Below are 21,637 nucleotides of genomic sequence, written 5' to 3'. Positions count from 1 at the left end.
TTTCCAATGAGAGCGTAGTCCTGCATGTATTGTATTTCGCTGTTGATACGGTGGCTGGGAAGTTCCACTTTGATTGATTCAGCCGCTTTGGGTATGCAAGTTCTGGAGGTCGCTTTGACCTTGGAGGATTGCGCATTGGTATCTTTGTCCTTGTTTTCTGTGTCTTTCGTAGTCTGGTCTGCATGCTGCTGTTCTATCTGCGTCCTTTGCTGTAAGTCCTCTGTATCTGAGCCTGTGCCTGCCGTGGTCTGGAGTACAGGCTTTTGCTTATTGTCAGTCGTATGAGTATCCTGAGGAGGGGAAGCAGAGCTTTCCCCTCCTACGTCTGGTGCCATGTGCGGCCTTCTATGGAAATACCTGCAGAAATAATGGCAGGTCAAAAATGGCGGCTAGGTTAAAAGTTGTTCTTCTAGCGATTCGCATCAGAGCGCGTAATTTTCTTCCCCATCCTCTCTAGCCTCACATGTTGATTGAATAAAAAAATGCTACATTTTAGTAAGTTAGAAAATTTTTAATTAATATTTAGAATAGTTCTACATTACATTATCGTCAAATTTGTCATGCAAATCATGATATTGATACCCATTGGATTCTAATTTTTCAAATTTGCCTTTGCTGGACATGCAAACCATGATGTTGATAGTCAGTGGATTTTTTGATTTTATTTTTATTTTTTGGGTTTCCTTTTAATTTTGGTGTACATGGCTACGTAATTCGCATGACCCCGGGAAGACTGGGAAGTTCTATTAATGTGGAAAGAAATCCTGAGAAGATAGTAGCTACCATGAGCATATTCTTTCAGAAATACGTCCCGAGGGATATTTCATTCAAGCATCAAATGATAAAAACACGTACAGAGCCTACACACTGAATTTCAGAGCTGTGGAGTGTTTTGTTTGGGCTTCAAAATGGAAGGAACAGCACCAAACAAAACGTTATTCTTGATGTTTGTATTGGTGGGTTTGTTGAATGCTTGTATGTCAGCTGAAGCAGGGATTACCAGTAGATATGTACGTAGGCTGGAGGCATCGGTGGATATGCCCATAGACAGCGATGCTTTCCAGGTACCCGCAGGTTACAATGCACCTCAACAGGTAATGCTGTTTTTTCTTCTTTACTTGCATGGTGGGTTAATTAGTAATTAGCTTTTTCTATGTATCCAATGTAAGAATCAGTTGCTCTTGGCATGCTGCATGGCTTTGATTTTGCCTGACATCATCTGTTTGTGGTTTTTCAGGTTCATATCACTCAAGGGGACCTTGTGGGTAGAGCTGTTATTGTGTCATGGGTCACGCCATCAGAGCCTGGATCCAGTACTGTTCTGTATGGCCCCAGAAAACATAAGTACAAGTACAAAGCAAATGGTCATGTGAAGACATATAAGTTCTATAATTATACATCGGGATATATTCATCACACCACGGTCAAGAGACTAGAGGTACGGATATATACTTCTATGTACGAAAAAATTCATTTGATTACACATTAAATCATGACGTCCCAGGAAGATATGCATGAACAGCTTTGGTGATTATGGTTTTCTTGTTTGGATTCTATGGCCCGCAGACTCTCATTGTGTCATCAATTGGATTTCATGTGCCTAGTTATGGTAGTATAGCAAGATGGGCATCAGAACAAACATAGTGGATTCCTGTGTTCTTGGCCATGTTTGCTTTGGTTCATTAACTTTGGATCTGGTTTAGCAGTATAGTTATTGAATGCATTGAGAGAAGAGAAGTGCACTCTACAAACAGGGTAGAGCTGGGCATGTTCCTGTTTTTGTGTATCTGTGTGTGGGATGGGAACAGGGTAGGACTGTGCCAGTCCCTGTTTTTGTGTGTCTGTGTTTGATGGTTATTTGAATATAGACAGTACATTAGGTACATTGAATATGGACACTGGCACAAACCCAATTCAACCATGGTGGCACAAACCCAATTCAACCATGGTTTGATATGTACCTTGAAGTTGTGAAGCTCTGCAACGCATATTTAGAGGTCATATAAATACTCGATGTATCAAATATTGGTACTTGAGAATCTGACATATAGAACCTAGAGCTTCACAACCAGGTACATATCCAACATGGTTTTAGATGGGTTTATGCCAGTGAGAAATTCCAAAAGCCAATCGCAAACCTATGAAGAACAGAGGCATTCACGATGTCATGGCTTAGCTGAGCAAATAAGGATGCCAGCTGTCCTTATTTTGTACCCTTCGCAGTGACTGGAATTTAAGGCAGATAATTCAGGGAAAGTATGAAGAATCTAACATTGATTTTTTTTTGGTCATAAGCTTGTAAGGATGCAAGACGATGCTATGGCTGAGAATTGCTGGCAAAATGCTTGAGCAAATTTCTCCACGAGAAAAATAGGAGTATGTCTAGTGACTAATCTGGGTGTGCTTTGTATGAGAAACAAGAGTGTTGATATTGATGTCAGTTGGAACGATCTTCTCAAGATGATTTTTGTGCCCTAAGATTTCTTCATGGTGGCCCAAGCAGACAACTGTAAAGAAATTTCTGTTGTAGAAAATCACATTATGTTTATTTTCAAATAAATGATATAATTAAATACTTGTCTGAAGTAAAATTGATTTGTTCTAGTTCAAAACAATGTGTTGCTTCTAATATTTGAAGTTTTCTTCCTTTCATTGCAGTTTAACACAAAATATTTCTATAAGATTGGAATTGGAAACACAACACGAGAGTTTTCATTCTCAACTCCTCCAAGACCTGGTCCTGACACGGCATACACTTTTGGAATTATTGGTATGGGCACTAAATTTATCAGCCAGTGCTGTCATGAGTTATTTGTGTTGCCAGTTATATTGGTCTAGTTAACTTTTTCTGCAAAGTATATTGTTCTCTTTAAATTGATACTTCCTTTATTTCTAAAATTAAAGTCCCTTATATATGGTGCAGTCATATTATATATAAGACCTGAGTGATTACAGGAAATAGCTTATACTTTCCTAATCCTAACAGATTTAAACAGCAGAGTTTGTCTGGTAACTAACCATCAAGGCATTCATACTAGCGTTGGGAATAAGCCTTTCCATATGCCTCACAATTGAGCATGTAAACAATCATCACATTTCGGGACTGTAGCATCTTGCAGAAATGCCAAAATAAACTTACACGGCATCTGCAATCAGTCTGCAAATTTGCAAAGATCAAAGTATCTTCTCGATTATCAGTTTGACCACTTTCATCTCCTTTCAGTGAGATATGTTCTATTTTCCAAGAGGTGAGGTATGTATATAAAGTTACCCCCAGATCAATTTCCTTAAGGTTGGCTCTGCATCACACACCATGATAAGCCGCACCCTGTACTGAATGTCACCCTAGTTAACAGATGCATTCAAAATATGTCACGACAGTTTCTATGCTTCTGCCTCCAAAGAGTAAAGTTTCCCATGTGTCATCCACAGAATAACCACTTGAACACTCTTATCACATGCCTCCAAATTGTTCTGGCAACTCCCAATTCCAGAATACATCTTTCAACACCTTCCTACGTCAAACTTGATACCAAAATGTCTCCAAACTCCTATCCCTGTGTTTGAAAGCTGATTCAAATAACAAAAATTAAAATCCTTTTGCTAGGGTTCAAAGGTGCAGGTGCAGTTGCAACTCTTGGTATGGGTTTGAGTACTATTCAACTTTAAATCGGGTTTGCTGGGAGTTGCTCGAGTAGAATTATGTTTACAAAAACGATACAAGTTTACCTCAGGATTTGGAATTTGCCTCCTGCAAACTGAAGACTGCCACTTGCGGCCCAGAATCTGCCTTATGGAAAGTTGAACGCCGGAGACAAGTCTTTGGATGTATATGAAAAGTACGGAGAGTGGAAAACAGCAACAGTAGAACCCAGCCCTTAGTTGGGTACCATCAAAAACCAGAAGCCAGGGATCTAAAACTTCACCTTAAATTCATGGAAACTCCATTGAAAATCAAGGCACTATTGGCAACATATTGGTGTTGTCTTCTTTCCCAAAAGAAACATCTCTTATCTTTTACTTTTGTTTCATTAGCATGATTATAAATTCTGAAAATTGATCATGTTCATATCCTTCACTCAAAAGATGGGCATCACGTTTTGACTTATGTATGTTATAACTTATCACATTACTTATTTGCAGTGGTTTCATAAGCAGATCTTTAGAGGCTTTTGGCCACTGTTGTTCAAAAAATTAAAGAGCACTCTGCATCATTCAGAGTATAAGCCTATCAACATTCCCAAAGGATTACCAAATCTGCACTCCTTTGTCATGTCACTAAATGAAGCACTAACTGCTCTCTCCTAAACATGTCAAATGTTAGACCTGTTAGGAGGGTTAGAAAGTATCTAGCCCTAATTAGGAAACATATCTAAGGTTTCTTAGACAACCTATCTAAGTGTTGTTAGACAACTAGACGGAGCTTATCGAGAAAAGTTAAAACAGTCAATCTTTGTTGAGATAGCCTATTGGACTCTAGGCATCACTTTCTGGACACCTTAAGAATCATCTTTTGAGCTGGTTGGGCATGTCAGTTTGGTTTGAAGTGGGGAACCCATATGCTAACTAGTGATGATGGGTACCAACTAAATCATATTTAAAAGGGAAACATCTACATAGCATGTAATCTCAAATAAATGAGAAGGGTTAGATATTTGCACTATGGAGAAGGATGAGGGTGGTGTTGGACTGATGGATGTTTGCACTCAAGTTCTGCTTCTTCATGCTAAATGGATTATAAAATTGCTTCAAGGCAATACCCATTGGCAGATCCTTATTTGGCATCAAATCAGTTCATATTGCCTTATGTTGGGCTTCAAGGGGAGATCTAGCTTCGTAGACATTGTAATATTTCAAACTTCTTCATTCAAGGACACCCTATGTTGAATAGGATTTGGAAATCATGGAAAGTGGACTCATAGATCACAAGACCTCCCTTAGAACATCAAAGGAATTTTTAATGGAAGAGATTTGGGCTCTATTAGGATCTGGTGCTACAGGTCTTCATTAGGTTCTCTTGGCTCTCTCTTTGGAACTAAAGGAAAGTTCCTACTTAAGAAGGGTTTGTCTTCATGGTTAGATCTCTATAACATTGGTACAGGGAATGGTACTTCTAAAGAGATATTTCTTGAGATTTATTTCTACATAAAAAATAAAAAACTCCTCTTGTGAGTGTTATTTCAGTATTAGACACAAGAGATAGATTTAAGGTGGCTGCAAATTTTAAGGAACTGAGCTAGAATGATATAGTACGACATAATGATACGCCCATTTACAATGGGCTCATAACTATAGATGATGCATTTTTATAATGTAACACTCAATTTTTGGCAAAAAACCAATGTGGGGCTTTATTGGAAAATGGAATGGAAAGCCGTTCATCATGAGTTGCAATTTTGCAGGAGTTTGGAGCAGAGGATAGCCATTGCAAAATTGGGGCAAGTGCAACACCGTCATTTCTAGTATAGTTTAGGTCTCATGCACTAGAAATTTTGGTGCGAGAGTATCTTGGCTTGAGAGCTGACTTGACATAATTTGTTGATGTGGATGTGTTTGCCATGAAAACTTTGACCTGGTTAAAAGTGATCATCGACCCATCCAACTTTGTTAACTGCTTAGTTCAACGCCCTGCTAAATTTCATGAAGAGTGCATGGAAGACTTTGAAAAATTTGGCCACTCATGGATCTATAACTATGTCAATGTGTCACTTATTGGTGTTTAGATAATTAAAATCTATATACATTGTTAGAATTATTGGGTGAACCCCATAAGCTAAGAGCTTTTGAGGGAACTGTTAATCTAGCAAGCCTAGTGCAAAGTCTCACTAGGCAACCTAGGTCTTATGGAAACAAGAGATCTGCCACCACTATCACCTTAGTGGCTTCTCTCCAACTATTTAGTGGTGGATATTAATATATTATCCCCACAAGGGAGGCTTCCCTACAAAAATCATCAACATGATATTAAAAAAATAGGGCTTGAAGTTGATGCAAGGTATCATAATTGAAGGAAAAGGTACCAGCCAAGCCTTGAAAATCTGAGCTAAGAGTTTCCTAGAGTTCAAGTACAATTTCCTAAGACCTTTATGACTTAGAATAAAGCTGCTATAAGTTAGGGTTTTTATGATATTCAGATTTAGGGTACACAATGGCATATAGCATCTTGAGAAAATAGCTTATGAGTGATAGGATTAACAAAGGAGAAAAGGCTATGAAAGAGGAAAACAAGGTTTAAGTAAACGATGATTTTTAATGGTTGAATATGCATATGACAACAATTAAATTAAAAAATTAGCCCTAATTTTGGGGTGAAAACATGCAATCAATGCTAGATTTTGCATTTTTATATTTATTAAATGCAATCGATTTCAATAAGGAAATGCCAAATAGACAATAATTGCTATAAAATGAAAATTTAAGCTAACCCTAACCCTAATTACCATAAAATGAAGAGAAAAAGAAGAAATTAAAATGACCACCACAAGCTAGTCTAGCGTCTTCTCTCAATTGGGGAATGACGTCAATAATGGTGAGGTTAATGGTAGAGGAACCTAGATGAAAAGGGTGGAGGGCTAAGAAGCCTCTCTTGGAAACCCTAGTGACTTTCTTTAAGTGGAGATTTAAGATCAAAAGAGGCATACACAAAGTTTCTTTGATGGATTCTTGAAAGACTAATTTTGCAAAGCATAAAGAAACAAGATTTCATAAAATATATTGCACTTTTTAATATGGCACAAACAAACCCTAATTTTAGAAATTTGCATGTAAAATGGAAGAAAATCAGCAATAAACTTACACCATTTATTCAAGAACCATTTCGTCAATCCAAGAAACTCTCCTCATGGAAAAATATCCCTTCCAAGACAATTCGCTTCACCAAGATCACATTGCATCCTAGAGAATAGAGCAAGAGAGCCAATGCGCACTTCTTAAAAGAGAGAATTGTTGTGAATTGTGATGATACAAATGAAAGTGACTCCCCTCTATTTATATGAGAGTAACCAAGTCACTTTTTACAAATTTACAAGTAAAAGCCCTAAAATTTTGCTTGAGCATACAACTAGGCCTAAAGTTCACAAGCCAACCTTAAGATAGCTTTAAAACATAATAGATACATTAGCCCACATGTGTGGGAATAAATGATCTCCACGATGATGCCATTCTCTCAAAATGGACAATCTCCATTAAGCAAGTGATAAAGAGGCTCATGAGTGATCCTCAGTCCAAGAAATCATTAAAGTGCATGGGTATATCTCTAAATAACTACTTCACCATGGTGTCATCTTCAAGAAGGCTCCTGTCACTCTTATAGGGCACATGGGGGTAATGTGGCATGCTCTAAGGCAAGCATAGGCACATGGGGATGATGTACTAGCCCTTCCAAGGCATCTTACTTATCATCAACCTCATCTGGGCTTTTGAGCAAGGTAGCATCCATCAAACAAATTCAAGGCTAGCCTGGGGGTATCCTTGATCCATCTGGGTACATCATCAACTAGCCAATGCGTTGGCTTCCTAGTACATCGTTTCATCATTTGGAGGTGTAGCAAAGGGCATACAACAATGTGGAGTCTCATCAAAGTCCAATGTCTATCTCATGAGGGAAACAATGGGGCTACGAGGTCATGTTTGCTCTCAATAATGGGAAATATCTCTTGAAAGGTGCTAGATAAGTGTCATGTCTTCCTTCGAAGGATCTATGCCTTTCCTTCCAATGTCTTTCTAGCTCAAGATTTGTGAGCAAGTTACCACACTTGTGTTAGGAATGATTATGCCTTCAACAGTTTTAGGTGCTTCCAACCTCCAAGGGGAAGGACCTGTCATAGGTAGAGCCATCAATCCAAATTTTATTATGATAATGATGTTGATGGAGTGGAAAATACTTAAAGGAATATGGCCATAGCCATGTTACTAGGTAGATGGGGCCCAACATCTCTGAGTACTATAATGAGAAGAGGGAGCAATTGTAGAGACATGAGTTACCTCTTTTGTCACTCTGCTTTTTCTATCCCTTTTGCACACCTTTTACTTTAATGATTTAACTTTTTTCATTGTGTAGCTTAAGATACCAAGCTTATTTTATGATTTTCAAATACTTCTTAAAGATGTTGCAGTTTCTCGCTCATCGGGTTTGGAACATTCAAGAGTTGCTTTTAGATATAGCATGAAATGTTGAGGAACTGGGTGATGGCTAGTGAGGGGGTTAGAGCTGTTAATTTTTTTCAATTTCTATGGTATTATAATTATTTAAAAGATGTAGCATTCAATTTCATTCACCCTAGAAATAGTTAAGCAATTATAGATAGAACAATAAATAGTAATGCACAATAGAAGTTAGCCTATCATAATGAAACACTAAGATTTTTGGTCAAAGACCAGAGAAAAACTCCATAAGTTGGAAAATCAAAATCAATCTTCTTCTTCTTAGATATTCAATCAATGTTTCGTTGAGATACAATCCAATTTGTACATCCATAAACCAGTGAAAGTCAATGTTTGACTTTCCCAAGTCAAATAAGTCAAATACAGTCAAATGAGAGAGAAATATCATTAGTCTGTTACTAGTCAACAATTTGGTCAAAGGGCTGAATTTTGGACTACAAATTCCACATAAAGTTCGATCAAAGTCAACAATCAACCCTGCGGTCAACGCCCATAAAACAGTGTGAAATTCGGTCAACTGCAGAGTCAAAGATTCAACCTCTTCCTTAGTGAAAGATTCAATCAAACATCAAAATATTCAACCTTCTTTCCATAGTCAAAACTTGGTCAAATAGTCCCTGTAATTTTCAGTCAAAGGAGAGAGAGTTGACCTTTGGTCAACCTAAGTCAACTGCCCATAACTGCAGTCAAATAGAGTCAAAGTCTCTTGCAATTTTCGGCCTTCCAAGATAGTCAAACCCTTAGTCAAACATATGACAAATAACCTGGGTCAATGCAAGTCAAACAGAGAGAAATATGCTAGTCAACGCAAAGAAAATATGCTCCTTTGAATCCTTCACAAATAATTTTATATTTTCACACTTCATGCCTCCACATTACTCCCTCCTTTACATTCATATACTTAGGATACCAACTAGTCCCTTTGACCATGGCACTTGGTCATGAAGCCTTTTCCCCTCCATTATCATACATTTACACTAACATCTATTGATTGAGGGGCGGACCTTGCAATTTTCACTTCCCTTGAGGGCTAGAAGCACCTAATAGGGTTGACCATTAGCCACCTCTACTAAGGTAGGGAACACCTTTACGGGAATCGTTTAGTTAGATATCAGAAAGTGATCCTTGTTTGAAGTATTAATATGCCGTAACAATCAAGTTTGGTCCACTTAAATGTATATATGATCTTAGTCCTTGATGAATGGTTGCTTTCACTTGAGTTCATATTTTTTTGTTAAGTGGTCCATTGCAGCCCAGGCCTTGAGGGCACCCACTCCACAAGTACCCATGCCATTTTAAAGAGGTATATGGCCTAATAGCTGTAGCATTGAGAGAGTTGAGCCCCCTGAAATCATGAGCATATGTTACAAGCCCAAAGTACCCTCAGGACCCAAGACATTGCTTGACTTTGACCTAGCATAGATGATTCTTCATGATGACGCTACTAGACCCAGTGTGAACCACAGGCTAGCCTTGACACAACCTGATGGGTGGGACATGATTTAGAGCCCTGATGAGGATGCTCTCCCACTTAGAGACTTGGGAGGGCTTGTTGCACTCGGAGAAGTCCTAATGCTGGAGAGAGAAGGCCTCATTTTGGCAGTGGGAGACCCATGCAGTAGATATGATGGCACCCAATTGGATTTGGGACACCAAAGGAGGATTTGAGGTGGATTTGAGGGACCTCAAATTTTGGATGATTTAGGCACTAGGAAACTTTTTACACCTCAACACATCTTGACATGGCATTTGGTACCCTAAAAGGGCATGATGCCAACGCTTTTGGAGGCTACGACTCACATGTGTGGGAATTTATGTCTTATTTGTTAATTTGGCAGCTTAGGGACAAATTCCCTCCTTTAGATAGTCTTCCTCATCAAGAAATACCTCTCCTAGCCCTTGGAAGAATTTAATTTGGTTAAGGAAAAGTATATTTTTAATATGAAAACCCACATGTTCCCAAAAGGTTAGGTTGACCCTAAAGAGAGATTGGACACCCTTGGATGGCTATAAATACAAGTCAAGGAAACTTCATTTGGACATCATCATCAAGCATCTTATTCTTCTCTCTTCTTTGATTTGGCTTGCACAAATCTGAAGTGGTTCATGGAAATTGGTTCGTACAGGTCTGAAATTGTCGGGTCGGAGCTTGCACGTGTGGATTAAGGTTTTTGGTTTGTAGTCGTAGGGTTGTTTTAGGAAAATCTCGGTTGGAGTCACTCGCATACAAGGTGCTCCATGTGGCTGGAGCATTTTAGCCGCTTGCATGATCTCTCATTCCGTGCGGCTGGGACGTAGGGTTTCTATTAACAGTTGACGCAGTTGATCGCACGCTGGGAATGTTAACTCTGATCAATATTGTTGTTGGGCTCATATCTTGGATATTGTTTGGTTGATTTTTGATGGATAGTTTTGGGATGAAGAATTGGAATAATGTACTCTCTCTTTGTTGAACATTTTATGACAATCTAATAAGAAGAAGAATTTGAAAGGGTTTTCCCCCTTGTGGGGTTTTTCCTTGGTCTTTGACCAAACCTGGTGTCTCTTATTGTTCATTGCATTTATTGTTCTATCTACAATTGCTATTGATCATTGGAAGATTAAATTATTTTGAAAGATTGCTAATTAAAGATAAGAATTGGGCTAAATTAATTGTAACGACATAGAAGAGTGGAAACTTAACATGGTTTCAAAGCTGAGGTGGAGATAAGCCTAAGGAGACAAGAAACAAGAACAATCATATTTGAAAGAAGTTGAAGAATCCTATCTGGTTTGGTCAAGATGTCTTCCTCCTACTTCAAGGATAATGAGAAGCTTGGTGATTCATCTAACTTTGTTGCTTGGAAAATTAGGTTGGAAGTCATATTGGATGACAACAATGTTTTGGAATATGTACAAGGAAAGGTACTTGAGCCTCCAATGAATTCTTCTGCTGCTATCAAGTCTAGGTATAAGAAAGGTGATCTCAAAGCTAAGAAGATTATTATTGATGGTTTACAAGATCATTTGCTTGTTTATGTTGGTAATTTAAAGGCATCTAAGAATATGTATGACAAGCTGGTTAGGATGTATGAGGTCAACAACTTGAATCACATTCTCTCTTTGAAGGATCAACTTAAATAGATAAAAATGAACAAGGGAGAATATGTGCAATCCTATATCATGAGGGTATCTCATTTAAGGGACCAATTGCAAGCTACAAGTGAGAAAGTATTTGAGAGGGAGTTGGTATTGGTCACTCTTCGAGGTCTTCCTCCTGTTTGAGAAACCTTCATTACTACTCTAAGAAAAAATAATGTATTCACGTTAGTTGATGAGCTCGTTGGTAAGTGAACTCAAGAAGAGATCAAGATGATTGATAGAGGAAAAATTCAAAAGCATGAAGAAGGAGAGCCCTTCACATTTTTTGCTCAAGGTAAGAAAAAGAAAGGTAAAGGGAGACCATCCAATCAAAGAAAATCTTCTCCCGAATCCAAGGAATCCATAAGAAGGTTGAGAAAAGATAGACCTCAAGTTGAATGCTACAGTTGCCACAAGTATGGTCACTATGTTTGAGACTGTCCAAGAAAGAGAGATGCTCCAAGATCCAACCAAGGCCACATCAATAACAGGTAAAATGATAGAAGAAGAAATAATGATAGAAGGGCGAAATGATAGAACAAGAAGAGATACACCTAATGATCGAGAAGGAAGCTATCATCCTCAAAAGAAAGCAAGAAATTCCAGGTATGAAAATAATGCAGTTGCTAGTCAATCTGAATATATTCTTATTTCCGCTCTTTTTAGTTCTTCTCTAGATTCACATGATAGTTGGTTGGTAGATAGTGGGGCTTCTAGACACTTCTCTAGATACAAGGAAGTCCTCTCCAATTTGGATGAGAGGGAGACAAGTTTGAAGATAATTCTTGGGGATAACTCTACATATCAAGTGAAAGGTTTTGGTTTTGTTAAATTTGATTTATATTTTGGGGAATCCATTCTTCTTCATGATGTGATGTATGTTTCAGAACTAAAGAAGAACTTGGTATCTATTTCTTCCTTGGAAGACAAAGGAATGAGAGTAGCTTTCATAAAAGGTAAAGTCCTCACATGGCCTGGGGAATCCCATATGAGGGATGCATTCACATTGGGATCTAGAGTTGAAGGACTCTATAGAGTTAATGGGAGACCTCTACTGGCAATGGTCCATGACACCAATCACTAGAGTGAGCTATGGCACCGCAGGTTGGCACATCTACATTATGAAGGCCTACTGAAGCTATTAATTGGTTAATTAATAACAATTGATTAAGGAAAGGCGAGAATGATCTAGAAACCCAAATTTAGTTGAGTTTGAGATGATCTTAACCGTTGATGGGGATCTAATCATGGTCATTGGTTTAACAACGATAGATTATAAGAGTAGGACGATGGGGATGGAGATAGACACATCAAGAGAGTGAGTTCCTTGGTAGATCGAGCTATCCAGCTGCAGAAGTGAAGCAAGGAAGTAGAGTTCAAGTCAGGAGGAAGTAGAAGTGAGAGGGAGCAACAAAAGAGATTTTGGTGGAGTTTTCCAGTGCCTGAGAGGCAACAACGAAGAGGTTGAGTTATTCAACTCAAAGGTTTCACAGGGGTTGCAGAAAAGCCTCAAGGAGGCAGTTCAATTCAGTCGAGGAGAAAGGTGATTTAGGTGCTAGAGGACGAGAATATTTCCATAAGGCCAAGCGAGTCACTTACAGAGGCAGAGTCAGCCAAGATGTCAGTTTCTAAGCAGTTCCAGGAGTGTGAGTAGGGCCTGTGTAAACACTGCGTAGAGGCTTACGTAGTGCTAGTTTGAGCAGCTAGATAGAGCCAGTTTGGAGCTAAGATCAGGTGTGGGGTGAGACAAATAGTCTTAGATATTTTGGCCAGATTATTTTGCTAGAGGATTGCCATTTTGGCATCCAAATTATTATACTCAGATTTTGCTACTACATATAATAAAATACACCCTCATCTGTTGCACCGGTTTTACCAGATGGTTTTTTTCCAGGGATTTTTATCCAAAAACATTGGTGTCATTTTTTATTGTGTGTGAGCTCTATTTTCTCAGTTTCCAGTTTATTTTCCACAATGTTTTTATTGTGAAGAAATTGCAGTGTGATTTATTTGTTATTTTGTTGTAAGAAAATAAATTGCATAATTAATCAGTTAGAAGAATAAATTCCAATTGTTGCATTTCAAGAGAATTTCCACATAGTATGAGAGCATGTTTGAGGACAGATCAATGGCTCAGTAATGAGGGAGAAATTTTGTAGCTTCAGAGGGAGTCTCTGGGAATTTCTTTGGATTTGTGTAGACCATCAACAAGAAGTGCGAATTAGTAGAGGCAGGGTTCGATTTTCAGTTTGTAGGCAGCAGAAAATTCAAAGAGACTCAGTTGTAGTGATTTGTAGGTAGTGGTGTTGTCGGGAAGCAATTCCGGTGAGCAGATCAGTTAGTTCGTTGAGAAAATCTGGGCACAATTGGTTTGCATCTAGTCCAACAGTAGCAGAACAACGTTGGGTGGAAGAGAAAAGCACACACAAAGGAATTTCTTAGAGGGTTTCCAAATCCAGTTGTTAGGAGGAAATCCGTCATTTTTAGTTGTAGTAGGTTGTAATAGTTTTTCCAATCAACCAATTTGAGCTTTAGGAGCAACAAATCATGTGCAAGATTCTGGAGAAGGACTTTTAGAAGGTTGAGCAAGTTTCCCAGTTGAGGGGTAGTAGTCAATGTGAGTACTAAAGAAGGACTTTCGGAGGCAAATAGTAGCAAATATTTTCATTCCAGCAGGGAGTGCGAGTAACAGAGAAAGAGGTCGAGCAAGAAAGGGAGGAGATTCTTGTTTATTTCCTAGGTTTTGAGTTTCCCATAGATGGCCGCAACAGGTCTCAGAGATAAAGATAGACTTGACGGAGCCTTGAACTTTGGTATATCGAAGGCTAGAATGTTATTCTTGTTGGATGAGCATGGCCTGAAAGAGTTTGTGACAACAGTCCTAGCTGTACCAGCAAATCTGATCCAGTTCCACAATTATAGGAAGGATTAGGCCAAAGATAAGTGGATGGCCTTGGATGGAGTCCTGAGATCGTATCATTCCACACATTGCAGAGAAGAATACAACAAATAAAATGTGGGATGTCATCGTGAAGTTATACCAAGATCCATAAAAGAACAGGAAAATGGTTGTCAAGGAGAGGCTAAGGACCATGAAGATGATGAAGGGTGAGGGCATAACCCCATATCTCACCAAGATTCGAGATGTCCAGGATGAGCTTGCAGCTGTACGTGAAAAACTCGAGGAAAGTGAGCTTGTGCGAATAACACTCAATGGGTTTACCCTAGAGTGGGCCACGCTTTTCCAAGGAATAATTGAACGTGACAACTTGCTTGATTAAGAACATCTATGGAGTGATTTCACACAAGAGGAGCTAAGGCTCAACCTTGTCAAGGGTAATGCTAGCAGCAACAACAACAAAGGGCCAAAGGTTGAGAAGGAGGATGAGAACGTAGCCCTTTCCAGTAAAGGGAAGGCGAAGAAAGGTCCTAGTTAGGGAAAAGGCTCAAAGGGAGGAGAGAAGAAGAAGAAAGATTTGTCGAAGATCAAATGCTTTAGGCATGGTGAGTTTGGTCACTACAACACTCAGTGTCCCAATAAAAAGAAGGAAAAGAAGGGGGAACAACAAATTGCAGTTTCGGCAGACATAGATGAGTTATCCTCTAGGATGGAGGAGTTTGCACTATATGCAGTTATACCTCAAGGAGAGAAGTGGGGAAATCTTGAACTCTAGTCCCCAGAGTTGTAGAGAGTTGGACAGGGTCGAAGGAGGATAGTATTGGACAGATGCTTCCTCATGGATCATTACCCTTACTACAGGGGCCCATAATATTTAGTGGTAGTACGACTAATGTCAATTGGCGTAGTCAGATCTTGAGAGACAGTTGTAGTCAGTTATTGACTGGCACAGAAAAATTCAGGGCACAAACAGTTAGTCAATAGACAATGTAGATGCTAGTTGCAGATAGATACTCAGGAGACAGTTGTAGAGCCAGTACAAAGACAAAATGGATCCACAGATTGTTTCTCAGTTGCAGTAGTTGCAGCAACAACAACAACATGAGATCAGTTGCAACGCAGAGCAGATTTGGCAGCAGTGCAGGGAGGCGCAATGTGGTGTTAGCAGCAGTGTATGGAGGCACAATGCAGTGTTAGCAGCAGTGCAAGTGTAGGGTGATTCAGATACAGAGTTCGTAGATGAATCAGAGTATGCGCAGTGGCTTGATGGACAGTGATAGGTTGTTACAAGTGTCAGACATCAATAGTGTGAGGGAAGATGTTATGGGTGAAGATAGTAGAACACCTTCCTTACTAAAAGGGAGTGTTAGTTTTTCTAGCATTGGATAGGTGTTCTAGTCTTGATTTTTGTTAGAGAGGCTAAGAACATGTGATCTTCAAAACCCGGAAATTTTTTTGCAAGATAAGCTTGCGAAATGCCTTAATAAAATTAATTAGCCATCATTTAAATTTTTCTTAAGTCTATCTTAGGAAAACTAGCTAATTAATAACAATTAATTAAGGAAAGGTGGGAATGCTCTAGAAACTTACACAGATTGAGTTTGAGATTATTTTCGCTGTTGATGGGGATCTAATCATGGTTGTTGGTTCATCAACGAGAGATTATAAGAGTAGGACGATGGGAATGGAGATAGACACATTAGGAGAGCGAGTTTCTTGGCAGATCGAGCTGTTCAACTGCAAAAGTCGAGCAGGGAAGTAGAGTTTGAGCTAGAAGGAAGCACAAGTGAGTGGGAGCAACAACAAAGATTCCAATGGAGTTTTCCAGTGCCAGAGAGGCAGCAACATTGAAGCCGAGATATTCCACTAAGAGGCTGCGTAGGGGTTACGCAGAAGCCTCAAGGAGGCAGTTCAATTCAACTGAGGAGAAGGGTGATTCAGGTGATGGAGGCCAGGAGTATTTCTAGAAGGTCAACGAATCACTTCCAAAGGCAAAGTCAGCCAGGACATCAGTTTTTGAGTAGTTCTAGGAGTACAAGTAAGGCCTGCGCAAGCACTGTGCAAAGGCTCATGCAAGGCCCGTTCGAGCAGCTAGACAGAGCCATTTCGGAGCTGAGATCAGGTGTGGGGTGAGACAAATTGTCTCATTGATATTTTGGCCAGATTATTTGTTGGAGGATTTCCAGTTTGGCATCCAGATTATTGTATTTAGATTTTGTTGCTGCATATAATAAAATAAACCCTCATTTGTTGTACTGGTTTTTCTAGTTGGTTTTTGTGGGGACTTTTGCCCAAAAACATTGGTGTCATTTTTATTGTGTGCACACTCTATTTTCTTAGTTTCCAGTCTATTTTTTGCAATGTTTTTATTGTGAAGAAATTGCAGTGTGATTTGTTCGTTATTTTGTCGTAACAAAATAAATTACATAATTAATTAGTTAGAAGAATAAATTCCAGTTGCTGCATTTCAAGGAAATTTTCACAACCACTTTTTTCTCAAAACTATATAGGGAAGTCAATGATAGAAGTCTCTACTATGCTCTCACAGGTTCAATTGAAGATGAAAACACATAGGTAATCGATAGTGGAGCTTCAAGGCATATTGCAATAGAATGTGGACATCTCAACACTCTATCAAGAGGAAGCTCCTCTGATGCAGGAGGTTGATCAAAGTAAGGTGGTCGTCTTGAAAATAGACTATTGGTTAATTTATAACCAATTAGATGTGTTCAAGTGGATTCTATACATGGCTTACTTTATCTTGAGGGTCCCATTTTTTCCCTAAACACGTCGGTCCCATGTTGACTTTCCCTTTTTAAACAGGTGCTTCACTCTACGCTGTTGATCTCCTCTCTCCAGATCTAACGGTCATCACTCACCTTGATCACTAACTAGCCCGTTGATTTTCTACCGTCGATCTGTCTGTCCGATCCAACGGTCGTTGCGTGATTTCGCGTGGATTCAAGCACGGTCTTTATCACTTCGGAGGCACGCGATAAAAGCGGTTTTCTCTCTCCTCTGGTTGTGACGTGTTGAGCGCTCAAGCTAATCGCACGGACTCGAAATATTACCGCTTACCACTTGAAAGGCACGCAATATACCGCTTCCCGCTTTTCCAATACAACCCATGTGCATTAAATCAAACTTTAATAAAGCGCTTAATAAATTTTTAGTGCTTAATTCCAAGATTACCCATTAACACTAAATGATCGCGATTAATGATAAACACATAAACGCTAAGATTTACAATTAAAGCGTGAAAACAGAGGAAATACCTGGTTAGGTTTCAAACCGCAGATACACAGATGTAAGCGAGATTCTGCACCAGGATTAACACATAGTTGCACACTGAATCAATTTATTCAATATAATAGAAGTTACAGAGTCTTGGCCCTCTCGGAAAATTATAGCAATTTATTTGACCCCTGTTTCAATCTCAAAACCCTATCTATCACTCAAACTCTTGCTTCTCACTCAATTCTCAATCATCTCAGCCAATCCCTCTCCATTACATTTTCTTCTCATTTATGAGTCAAATCCTATTATAACTGCACTAACAACTCGATCGCTATTTTAATCAATCTGACAATCAAATCTCTATTCTTAAGCTCTGTTACACACCCGTGCTAACAACTTATCCCTTAGTCTAAAATAATACAATTTTCTAATTATTACAATAATGAAGTAACGATCATTTTCGAGAGATCCAACCTTCTCTACCAATACTGACTTTCGACCACTCAGGTCAATGCAATTTAACTCATTTAGCCACAACATGTGAACAAACAATCACATTGTTGGATAAGTCCAGATGCTCCTGCATCAGACTCCCAGGGAAGAAAAGAATCATTCCTCAGACTTTTAGGGTTTACTCCATACTTCTGCAACTCTGCTATTGTCAACCAATTAGCATCCTCCACTGGTTGTCCCTTCCATTTGACTAGATATTGAAAATAAACATGTCCTCTAGTTCTTTTGGATACTCTTTTCTCCAAAATAGCTTCCACCTCTTTCTTAATTGTCTTTGGCATTTGTTCTTCCCAGTTCAAAGTCTAAACTTCATCTTCTATAGTTTTCTTATGTAGCTCTGTCTCTGTCTCTTTGTATGGATACAATTCTGCAACATTGAAGATAGGTGATATTCCAATTCCTTCTGGCAATTTAGTTTCATAAGCATTAGTTGAAAACTTTTTTACAATTCTACACGGTCCTATCTTTTTCATTTTTAGTTTATTGTAAGTCTTAGCAGGAAATCTTTCTTTTCTCAAATACACCAACACTAACTCTCCCACTTGGAGTTCTTTCTCTCTTCTTTTGATATCAGCTCTCTGTTTGTATTTGCCACTGCTTTCCTGCAATCTGCCTTTGACATCTTCTTGTAGTCCCTGCATCTACTTTGCAAACTCTTCAGCTTTTGCACTTCTTGTCTCCTGTTTACCCAAATTTCTGAGCTCATTCACACCTGTTGGATTCAGCCCAAAAACAATATGAAATGGACTCATTCCAGTACTTCGGTTTGGAGTGTCGTTATAAGCAAACTTAGCCTGAGCTAGTGCTAAATCCCACTGCTTAGGATTTTGATACACAAAACTTCTCAATATGTTCCCCAAGCTTCTGTTTACCACTTCGGTCTATCCATCTATTTGAGGATGGTATGTTGAACTGAAACTGAGGTTAGCACCTAGTTTTTTCCAAAGAGTTCTTCAGAATGCCATACAAACTTTGTATCTCTATCAGACACAATACTTACAGGAAATCCATGTAATCTTACAATTTCTGAAAAAATAGATTAGCAATATGTGTTGCATCACTAGTCTTCTTACATGCAAGGAAATGTGCCATCTTGGAAAATCTATCTACCACAACATAAATGAAACCATTCCCCCTTTGAGTTTTAGGTAACCCTGAAACAAAATCCATGCTAACTGTGTCACATGGTCGGTCTGGTATTGGCAATGGCTGGTACAATCCCGTATTCTGGCTTCTCCCTTTAGCATGCTGACATATCCTGCACTTCTCAATAAATCTCTTAACATTAGTCTGCATCTTTGGCCAATAGTAAAAAGCATTTACCTGAGCAAAGGTTTTGTCTTGTCCAAAGTGACCAAATAATCCTCCATTGTGTTTCTCCTTTATTATGTTTTCCCTCATAGAACATTTGGGAATGCACAACTTGTTTCCTTTAAACAATAAAACTCTTTGGATAATATAATCTAACCACTGATTGCTGTTATGAACTATTGGATTTTGTATTGTTGTATAAATATCTTTGAAATTTGCATCATCTTTATACATATCAACCATTTCTTCAAATCCTACAACACCAAATTTTAATTCCTGCACAATGAAATTTACCCTGCTTAAAGCATCAACAACTTTGTTCAACTTACCATTTGTGTGTTTTATCACAAAAGTAAAGCTCTGCAAAAACTCTACCCACTTGGCATGTTTCTGGTTCAATTTTGGCTGGTTCTTTATGGACTGTAATGCATGATTGTCAGAATACAATAGATACTCCTTTGGTAGCAAATAATGTCTCCATTTTTTTTAAGGCTTGTACAATATCATAAAATTCTTTATCATAAGAAGAATACTTCTTCTCAGCTTCATTTAATTTCTCACTAAAGTATGCTATTGGTCTCTGTTCCTGACTCAAAACTGCTCCAATTGCAACTCCACTAGAGTCTGTTTCAACTTGAAATACTTTTTCAAAATCAGCTAAAGCTAAAACTGGTTTCTTTGTGATTTTCCTCTTCAGCAACATAAAATTTTTGTCTGCTGCTGCTTCTGTCCACTTGAATGGTTGATTAGTCTCCTTGATTCTTTCAAGAATTGGTGCACAAAACTGACTAAAACCTCTGATAAATTTCCTGTAAAAACTTGCAAGACCATGAAAACTTCTTACCTCAAATATATTCCTTAGAATAGGCTAGTTCCAAATTTCTTGGACTTTCTCTGGATCCATTTTCAACCCTTCTTTAGAAACTACAAATCCCAAGTAAATTAATTCTTCTTTCATGAAACTACTTTTCTTCAGATTTATCAGTAGTTTCTCTTTCGGCAGAGTTCTTAAAACCAACTTAAGATGCTCTAGATGTTCTTCTTTACTTCTACTAAAAACTAGAATATCATCAAGATAAACAATAACAAACTTGCTTGCATATTCCTTCAAGACTTCATTCATCAATCTCATGAATGTGCTAGGTGCATTAGTGAGTCCAAAAGGCATCACTAACCACTCATACAACCCACTGTTTGTTTTAAATGCAATCTTCCATTCATCTCTTTCTCTAATTCTTATTTGATGATATCCACTCTTCAGATCTATTTTAGTAAAATACTTTGACCCACTCAAACAATCCATCAAATCATCCATGCGTGGTAAAGGAAACCTATACCTGATAGTGATCTTGTTTATGGCTCTGGAATCTATACACATATGCCATTCACCTCCTTTCTTTGGACTGAGTACTGTTGGTATAGCACATGGACTAAGACTCTCTCTGATTAGTCCCTTATCCATCAGTTCTTGCACTTGTTTTCCAACTTTTGCATTCTCTTGAGGAGTTAATCTGTATGCTGCTTTGTTTGGCAAACTTGCTCTTGGTATTAGATCAATATGATGACTAATACTCCTGATTGGTGGCAATGCATTTGGAAACTCATCCACAATAATATCAGCAAAATCATTCAACAAAGTTTTGATTTCTTCAGGTAAATCATCTAAGTTTGTGGAAGTCAAAATTACCTTAGGTCTCCTTATGACAGCAAAATGCATTTCTTCACCTTTTCCAACCTCTTGCAACAACTCCTTTCCACTCATCAGCATAACACTGTTTCCAGGTGCTCCTTTGTTAGCTTCATCCTTCAATGGCAACAGTGTATGTTTATTTCCATCCTTCTCCAGAGTATAAGTATTTTTCCTCCCATCATGAATAGCTTTCCGATCAAACTGCCAAGGTCTTCCCAGCAATACATGGCATACATCCATTGGCATTACATCACACAATATCACATCTTTATAAGTACCAATCTGTATCTCTACCTTGCATTGTTCTGTCACAATAATCTGATGTCCTTTCTGCAACCATGACACTTTGTAAGGAGTAGGGTGTACTGTCTTCACTAATCCTAGCTTGTCCACCATCTTTGTAGAAACAAGGTTATCAGTGCTTCCACTGTCAATTATCATTTTACAACATTTACCTTTGGATTTGCATGTAGTTTTGAATAAACTCTTCCTCTGAGTTGGTTCTCCAGTCCCTTTCTCTGCCTTAAGCAATACCCTTTTCAACAACAGGGATTCTCCTACTTCAGGGGATTCTTCCTTTTCTGTAATTTGAGGTGTTTCTTCCTTTGCCTCAGCCACATTCACATTCCTCTGACTTGTTGTTCTATTATGAGGGAATTCCCATGATCGAGTCCCCATTCTCCACATGTGTAACACCGAATATC

At 38.6% G+C, this 21,637-nt stretch overlaps 1 protein-coding gene across 1 annotated transcript in view; it reads left to right on the top strand.

Moving 5' to 3' along the window:
* The first annotated feature begins 665 nt into the window (after window positions 1–665).
* Window positions 666–21,637, top strand: part of LOC149187816 (purple acid phosphatase 2-like) — a 276,689-nt gene continuing 255,717 nt past the window's right edge. The window contains exons 1-3 of the mRNA XM_089412888.1: window positions 666–1,094; window positions 1,238–1,438; window positions 2,659–2,770. Coding sequence (XP_089269014.1) covers window positions 909–1,094; window positions 1,238–1,438; window positions 2,659–2,770 — 499 coding nt within the window. The 5' untranslated portion in view covers window positions 666–908. The remainder of the gene's footprint in view (window positions 1,095–1,237; window positions 1,439–2,658; window positions 2,771–21,637) is intronic.

This window comes from Pinus tabuliformis, chromosome 3_1 (assembly GCF_031772625.1).
Source record: "Pinus tabuliformis cultivar Carrire ecotype Pingquan chromosome 3_1, CPIR1, whole genome shotgun sequence".
In the NCBI taxonomy this organism is placed as follows: Eukaryota; Viridiplantae; Streptophyta; class Pinopsida; order Pinales; family Pinaceae; genus Pinus; species Pinus tabuliformis.
Note: the sequence above shows the minus strand (reverse complement) of the source record. Positions and strands in the feature narration are given on the sequence as shown.